Raw genomic sequence first — 8,555 nt, forward strand, 5'->3', positions numbered from 1 at the left:
GGACCGGGCAGGGCAATGCCCGGCTGGTGGGGTGGAGGTTCTAGAAGGATGGGGGGGCGGGGAGGAACTCTGCAACTGAGCTGCGGATTTGTGCTGGGTCCTGAGTTGGACCCGCCCAGTCAGCACCTGTGTGACTCGGGCCGGACGTTCTGAGGGCGTCCCGGGTGTTCAGAGAAGGGACGGCCACTGTGAGCCAGCGTGGATGGGGGAAGCCAAGAGGAGGCCCCTGGCGGGCCAAGCCTGAATGATGGAGCCGAGCCCCGAGGAGACTGTGAGGCAGCCCGGTGCTGAGTTAGGCCCCGGGAGCGGGTGGGGCTTGGGGCCCAGAGGAGGCGGTGTCCAGGAGACGGGCCGCCTGGGGCCCCGCCCTCTCCCTGCCGGGTTTACGGGCCTGGATCTGGAGTCCTCATCGTCCTGGGCCACCTCACCCTGTGCCTCGGGCCATGGGTGTCCGGTAGCAGCCCCGCCACCCAGCCTGCGTGCTGGGCTCTGGGCAGTGGTGACAGCAGTGGCCACCAGTGGTGCCCAGCCTGCCTGGGGACCTTTACCCCCAGGGTTTCATTTCATTCTCACAACCACACAGCGTGCAAGGGACCATCAGGATCCCATGTGCTGCCGGGCATGTGGAGCCAGGGGGCTGGGCGACACGTCCAAGGTCCCATGGCTACCAGGTAGTGGGGCTGGGCCTGGGCCCTGGGCCCCTGACCTGAGGCTGCCTGCTTCTTAGCTTGAGTCGTGGGTTCAGATCCTGGCTGCCCTCACCATCTGCTGAGGCGAACCTCCGGATGGGGCAGCCTCAGTGTTCGCTCGTGCACAGTGGGAACACTTCTCCCCTCCTAGCAGAGGAGATGGCGTGTGCACAGTGCCTGCCCTGCAGCGCTCCTTCACGCCTCAGTCCGCCCTCCCCAGGCTGCGAGGAGCCGTGGGCCGGGCCTCGTCTGGGGGCGGCAGAGCTGTTGCTGAGGGAACAGCTTATGTTCCCTGGTGGCCTGTCAGCGGATCTCAGCTCTTCTCCCCTGCTCGCATCTCTGCCCTGGAAACCCAGCAGCACGTCTGCCGATGGCCCGTGACTGCCCTGCCCTTCACCCCTGGCCCCAGGGCCGAGGAAGTGCCCAGTCCTAGAGTGGGGCACCCAGCACCACATGTATTCAAGGCACGGGTGGCACCAAAGGGCCTGGTTCAGATCCCAGTGCTGCTACTTAGAGCTTCGTGTCCTTGTCTGTAAAATGGAGATAACCCTCAGGTCCCGCTCCCCGGGGGCTATCAGGATGCCACATGTAGCCGGGGGCCAGCCCTCGGTGAGCCTGGATGAACGCTAGCCCTGGACGTTGTCACCATACCCACCGTCACAGTGAACACGTGTCCACCTGCTGATGGCTCTTTTGGTGTTTGGGGCTGGTTACTTAACTCTGTGCCTCCATTTCCTCATCTGGAAAATGGGGACAGAGGGTTGCGATGATCAAGTGAGGGCGTGTTGAGCAGGGCAAGTGCTGTGCATGCCAGTATATACCCAGTTTTGTTTTTCCCCTGGGCGCCTCTGCTTGCCCCTCTCAGCCTCAGGCTCCCTCAAAACCACAGCACTGTTTGCTGGACACATAAGAGCGTGCACAGTGAGGCAGCCCCATCTGCCTGGCCCCTGGGCAGCCTTTTCTGTACGAGCTAACGCACCTGCCCAAGTCCGAACCTTCATTCTCCTGCAGCTCGTGCCAACGGCTGTGAAGACCATCCCAGAGGACGTGCGAGGGGTCGGCACCTCTCAGCACCAGGCCTGGTGTCAGCGATGGGGTCACATCCCGGGGCCGGGGGTGGTACCTGGGCCCCCTCCCGATGCAGGCACGCTGTCCCTTTTTGGGGACCTGCTTCCTGTCCTGATCACTGTTCTTGCAGCTGTGTGCCCGGTTCTCATTGCTGCAAATTGGTTCAGGCAGGCGGGGGCGGGGGCGCCCACCCCGTGTCGAATTTCTTTCGAAGCAGCTTTCAGAAGTCAGCAAAATCCTCGAGCCAGATCCGAAATTTGCTCGATGGGTGGCTCCGAGGACTGCTTGCTGACATTCGCAGTTGCATCTGTGATGGGAAACGCAGGCCCCAGGTGGGTCCCGGCGGTTTCTGTTCAGGAGATCCGGGCCCGCTTGTTAGGGAAGCCGTGTTAGTGCGGTGGCCTTGTTGGGGGGTGCGCAGAGTATGCAGCATGGCGGGCCTCCTTGCAGGTACTGATACTTTGGGGGTGAGAGGGAAATGGACTCAGTTCCAGGAGCAGCTGCTGTTGCTCAGGCCTCACCCACGTTCCAGCCCTCCCAGTCCTGCCCACAGGAGCCCCCCTTCCCCCGTCCTCAGTTTACACACAGGGAAGCTGGAGCTGAGCCACGTGGAGGGGGAGGGGTGTTTCTGATTCAGAGCTGGAGGAGCGGGCCTTCTGTCCTGCCACCTCTGGCCACTCCACCTCCCCCGCATGATGGCATCAGACCACGTCGGGAGGGGGGTGATTAAATGAGATGCCGAAGCTGTGCTCAGCAGGGACAGGGCGCTTTCTCAGCGGCTTCTCACCCTCCGGGGGCAGCCGAATTCAAGGACTGGCCCCTTGGGGCCGCACGCACGGGGCTTGGAGTCCAGGCTGTGTGCACTCGACCAGCCCTCGAGGGCCCGGGAGCCCCTTCGCGCCCCCCGCACCCACCTGGCTCAGCGTGCTGTCTGTCTCTCCCACCCCCAGGCTACGAGGGCGTGAGCGAGTTCTTCACGGACCTCCTGAACCACATCACCACCGTGCTGCAGGGCCAGAGCGCGGCCGCGGCAGGCACGGGGGACGTGGCCCCGCTGCGGCACAGCAGGCTCCTGGCGGAGCAGGCGGGTGGCCTGGCGGCCGAGCGGACGTGCAGCGCCAGCCCCGGCTGCTGCAGCAGCATGATGGGCCAGGAGCCGCCCTGGACGGCCGAGGCCGACGTGGGCGGCGTGGGCGCGGGCAGCACCTCCAAGCTGCCGCACCAGAGACTCGGCTGCACCGCCGCCGTGTCGCCCAGCTTCCAGCAGCACTGCGTGGCCTCGCTGGCCACCAAGGCCTCCTCCCAGTAGCCACGCACGGGGCCCGGGACCCTGAGGGGCAGCGCGGGCTGCAGAACACACACACGCTGGGCGAGCAGCTCCCGACGGTGACGCTACTACTAAGAATTCCCAAGGATCTGATTCTCCTTCTCCTTCTTTTTTTTTTTTAATTTTTAACCTGATTCTCTGATGTCATGATCTACATGAGGGGTGGGGGTGGGGACGGAAGAGAACCCCAAGTGGTCCAGCCTCGCGGAAGAGGGACAATCCCGCCTGATTCCTGCTGTGCAGATCTCTCCACTGAGTTTACACACGCTTGTGTTTTCAACACTAGGTCTGAATGTGAGGTGGGGTGTGCATGCGTGCGTGTGTGGGGGTGTGCGTGCGTGTGCGTGGTCGCCGTGCGTGTGTGAGTGCCCGAGCACGTCCACGTCTGTTCTTCTCAATGGCTGCTGTGGCCCAGGCCTCGGGGACCCTGGAGCAGGCCATCCCTGGTCAGGCTGTCGGCGGCTGAGCAGAGCCAGCAAACAGTTGCCCGTCTCTTCTCTCCAAGCCGCCACGCCAGGCCCGGCCCCGTTTCCCTTACCGCTGGCTTAAAGCCCCATCCGGTGTGCAGCTGCCCCCTCCCGAAAGCAGGAGGAGCCAGGGGAAGCAGGAGGCCCCAGCTACCATTTCCTTGTGGATTCCACGCAGGGAGTCTGGGCTGTGGTCCACCTGCTGCCCGCTCACGAAAGCAGAGGAGGAGGAGGCTTCCCTGGGAAGGCCACAGCCCTGGGTCGGCTGCCTTTCTCCACGTGCAGCTCCCTGGAGTCCACTAGGCCCGTCAGCACGTGTCCCACGCAACGGGGCCTCCTTCCCTGACCAAGCGCCACTGCTCCCTGGACCCGGGAGGAGCCTGCCTCGCTGGGAACCTCTGGGCTGATCCTGCTTGTGCCAAGGATTTGTGCTGTGACTTTGGGCCAATCATTCCAAGAGTCGCCGGGCAGTCATGACCAGGGAACTCAAGGGCAGGCTTGACGCCCTAGCCCCTACAGTGCAGCCTGTGTCTCCGTGACGTCAACCCAGATGAGCGTCTCCTTGGCATCGAGGCGATTTGGGGCTCTCCCCCCAGGCAGGAGGAGGCTGCACGTTGCTCCACACCTGCCCAGAAGGCCTGATCCACCCCTTTCATGCTCGCTGCCAGCCCCAAGCACTAAGCCAGCCAGGTGCGAGGGGGCTCGCAGCCCCAGAGGCAAGAAAGCACATTACCCGCTTCTCCTATTAGAGTCACCCCAGCCCCTGATGGCAGCAGACAGACCACCAGCTGATCAGTCCAAGCCCGAGGTCCAGGCAGGCCGGCAGCCCCCTTTGCAGAGAAGGGGATCAGTGAGGGGCTTTGTCAGTCCTCGGGCCGTGTGACCATCTGGCGGGATGCATAGGGACCCCTGAGCATAGCCTTGTGTCTTCTCTCATCAGTCCCTCTTGAGGAAGAGAAACAGGCCTCTGGGCCGTCCTGCGTGGTCCAGGGAGGATGGACTGAGAGCGGCCGCTGAGCTGGGCGCTCAGACACCTTCAGGCCTGGTCAGCAGGGACGTGGCGGTCGCCCACTTTGGGAAAGGAAGGGCTGGGGGGAGGGCGGCTGCCATCAGAAGTGCCCAGCTGTCCTAGAAACCACGGGCCCTCCGACCACCGTGTTTACACGACTTGAGTGTTGAACCCTGATTATAATGTCTGTACGTCGCCTTTCCTAGCCTAACCCCAAGCGCCGGGGGAGCAGGAAAGCGTGGCCGGCCTCTTGCACTGCTTTGTCTCCAAAATAAACTACTGAAATCAAACTGCATTTCACACGTGTTTACAAAACGTTGCTAAAAGCCTGTGCCCTCCTCCAGTCTTTTAATAAAACAGCTTTACGTTTTTGAGTAAAATTCCAGTCCTGATCGAGTCAGGACAGGTCGGGAGTGCAGGGTGACCCGGTGCCAGGCAGGGCCCCTGGCCACATCGTGTCCTGTTTAATCGATGCCTCCCCTCCGGCTCTCACACGTTAGCGTCCAGGGCCCGGATATCAAGTAACTGTTTTGCAGTGACGCGGCACTTTCCACCAGCCTCGATGCGGGTAGCCAGCAGGGTGGGGAAACCGAGGGGCGGGGTTAGGCTTCATAAAGGCCCAGGAGCTGCGTGGTGGGTGGTGGGGAAGGGACTGGCCACTCTCGAGGGCATGTGCGGGGCCTCTCCCCGGGCCCAGCGTCTCTGCAGGGGTGGAGGGAGCTGTGTCGGGGAGCGTAGACGGGGAGAGGGTTGCGAGCAGCAATGAGGTCTCACCAAGCGACCCCCATCCCCAGTGTCACCTGATGCACACTGACCGGGTCCCAGGACACCGGCCATGGAGTCGGTCTCCTCTTAGGTCTCCGTGTCCCTGGCCCTGGGGCTTCCGCATCAGGGGAAGACAGACCCCCTCAAGGCCCTCAGCCTTTGCAGTCTCTTCTTCCCCAGGGCTTGGTGCTGCTGCCTCCGGCCACTCTCAGCACCTTCGAGGGCCCATGGGGAGGCCCTGCTGTGGTGTACACGTGTGGTGCCTGGACCCTGCTGGCATCCCGGGGGCGGTTGGGACTCTCCTCCCCAAGCTGTTTTGCCAGTTGGTGGGCCTGTTGGGGGCCGTGCCCTGCGGCACCTGGGTGGTGGCCAGTGGCTGGGGCTGCCGAAGGGCTCCAGGAGCAAGTGGCGGGGCCACGTTTCGCCTGAGGCCTCGGGTAGGTTCCGAGGGTCACTTGCAAGGTCTCTGCCCTCGGCAGCCTGGAGCAGAGGCTGCAGGCCGGGTTCTGCTTGCAGGTTGCATCATGATGTGGTTCCACGAGCACTCAGCCCCAACTGAGTATAGGAGCTGGATGTCTCCTCCCCACGGGAGCGTGGGGGGCGGGGGATTGCCCTTGGAAGCACGGGTTTGCAGCGCGGGGTGGGTCGGGCTGGACCAGAGATCCTGCAGCATCACCTGCAGGAGACGGACGCAGCTGGAGTCCCCGGCGAGTTTATGTGGGGCATTGTCTGAGTTAATGCCATCAGTGAGGGAGAAAACAACCTTGAGAAAGGATTCCTCTTTACCCAGAGGACTGCCATGTGCGCTGTATGGAAGGTTGAAGGACGCTGGCAGGAAGCCATCCTTTAAGCCAACTGGGAAGAGCAGCTGTTGTCTGCCCTGCGGCCCCTCTAGGACCGAGGGACACTGTGGCGCCCTGTCCTTGCTGGAAGACTGGTCCTCAGCTCAGGGACTCGCAGGCCGCTGGCCACACAGAACCATTGAATGGCTTCACTGGTGTCCCTGGGGTTTGCATCCGCCCTCCCCTCTCCACCCTAGAAACTGACCCTTCACCCAGCGGGATCCCCGACAGCTCGTCTCTCTTCCCGGGCCATGGCTCAAGGGCCCCTGAGCTCCAGAGACCTTGAGCGGCGTGCTGGCTGTCCTGAAGGAGCACAGCCCCTGCACGTGGCTTACCACGAGGTAGAGGAGTACATCCACCCTTGACGAAGGTTCTGGCCTCCTCGGTGAGCCTGGCCACGCCCTGATGCCGCACACACCGCCCTGCCCGTGCCGGAGCCTGAGCGTGAGATGCTGCGGCCGAGGCCTCCAGACGGGCGGTTCTCCTGTCGGTCCTGCCCTCCGTGCGCAACGCTCTGCCTCTGCCCCTTCTCTGCACAGCCTTGCCAGTGTGATCTTGGAATGGCCCTCCACCCACATGCTGTTTACTGGAGAGCCGACTGTTGGCATGGAAGCACCCGGGCCCTTTTCCTTCTGGTTCCGACCACCAGGCCCCACCCAGACCACCTGGGGCCTTTTCCAGAAATGGTTGCATTTCCCCTCTACTTCCAGAGCTGCCCATGACCTGGCGGCTTGGAGGGCCTGTCTCTTTCCCACAGCCAGACCAACCTCGGCTTCCAGGGCTGGCGTGGATCCCACTTCTGTGAAGCTTGCTTTCTCTTCCGAAAAGCTTCTCCCACAGTGATTTCACCAAGACGTTGGCAGTTCCAGTTCCGGCGCTGACACCTGTGCTTTGTGACAAATGTTTGTTTCAATCCTGTTCACGAGCCACGTTTGCCAGAACCCCAAGCTGGCTCGTACTTAACGTGTGTGCATACGTGTATATGACGTTTATGTGAATCTATATGTACTATGTGTAACATCACGGCTTCTGTAAAAACCAGGAACCTCTGGCTCTCTTGACTTGGTTGCACTTCTGCCCCGTGTGTTTATGAAAACACAGGTGGCCCATCTCTGGGATGGGGTATCTCAGGGACAAGGTGTCCTGTGTTCTCTTTATTTGCGAAGTGGTCTTGGTGGTGGGTGTCCTGATAGCTGACTAGTGGAATACAGTTAGTGCTGTGTTTGTTATTTCGGTCATTGTTGGGGATGGGGTGTAAACCTGCCCCTTTGAAACGTGTGAATAAACACCTTATGGCGCCAGCTCTTTGGAGGGTGTCCCTCTGTGCTTCAGGGGGTGAGAGGCGGCAGCAGCCCCCTCGCCGGACTCAGGAGAGGCCCAGACTTGCCAAGACCCCTCAAGTGACTTGTATCGCCATTGTAGTGGTTTTCTGGTCCAGGCTGTCTAGACCCTCGAATCCTCACCATGATCCGGTGAGGAGGTCATAAGTATTGTCCCCATTTTATAGATGAGGCTCCAAGGGCACCAGGAATGCTTGTCCAAGCTCTACAGCCAGGCTGGGGATTCCAGGCCCACATTCTCTGGGCAGTGTGTTTCTTGAAGTCAGGGCTTGTCCGGGCCATTTCTGTGTGCCCAGGCCTGCCGGGCCCATAGCAGCTGCTCACGGGTGTTTGTTGAATGACTGAATGATCGGCCCTGATATTCAGCTGGTCCACACCGGTCCAGCACACCAGCCTGTCTGTTCCAGTTGCATAATCCTGCAGCCCCCGTGGTTAAACGTTTTGGGCATCATTCCTGCCTGTGACTTCGATGAGTCATGTCACCCTGTGAGCCTCAGTTTGCTCATTCTCAAAACTGCGACTAAGACTGCCGTGCTATAGTGAACCATTAAGTTCAAGAACTTCAGACGCCCCAGAGTCCTGTGCACGTATCAGGTCAGAGGGGATGACAGATTTATGCCGAGGGGGGCCTGCAGCTCAGAGGCCCAGGTCAGGAACTCCAAAGCTGGCTGGGGCCTGTGGCCTTGGTGACAGTCACTAAACCAGGGCTTGTCAGGGCTTCCACCCAGCAGAGAGAGAACAGAGGCTGTTTTCCCAAACTGGCCCCGCCCCTGCATGGCCCAGTTCATGTGTGGCTGGGAGATAGGGGAAGAGTGTTATTTAATCCCACACATGCTTTGGGGCAGGTGTCAGCACCATTTTACAGATGAGGAAACTGATGCTTCAAGCAGCAATGTCACTTGCCCACGATCCCCTGGCTGGAAAGTGGCCCAGAGTCACCCCAGGGGAAGTGAACCTCACCTTGTCCTTTTGCCTGAAATCCAGTCCATCCTACCCCACTTGGAGTCAAGGCGGGGGAAGGTTCAAAGAAACAGGAAAGAGCCCAGAG

The 8,555-nt window shown here is 61.2% G+C and overlaps 1 protein-coding gene across 1 annotated transcript in view; it reads left to right on the plus strand.

Annotated features, from left to right (window-relative positions):
- ITPK1 (inositol-tetrakisphosphate 1-kinase) overlaps positions 1-4,824 on the plus strand; it is a 162,101-nt gene extending 157,277 nt beyond the window's left edge. Inside the window, exon 11 of the mRNA XM_082647731.1 lies at positions 2,708-4,824. Within this exon, the coding sequence (XP_082503857.1) occupies positions 2,708-3,066 (359 nt within the window). The 3' untranslated portion in view covers positions 3,067-4,824. The remainder of the gene's footprint in view (positions 1-2,707) is intronic.
- Positions 4,825-8,555: the final 3,731 nt, after the last annotated feature.

This window comes from Grampus griseus (genome assembly GCF_964374135.1).
Source record: "Grampus griseus genome assembly, chromosome: 2".
In the NCBI taxonomy this organism is placed as follows: Eukaryota; Metazoa; Chordata; class Mammalia; order Artiodactyla; family Delphinidae; genus Grampus; species Grampus griseus.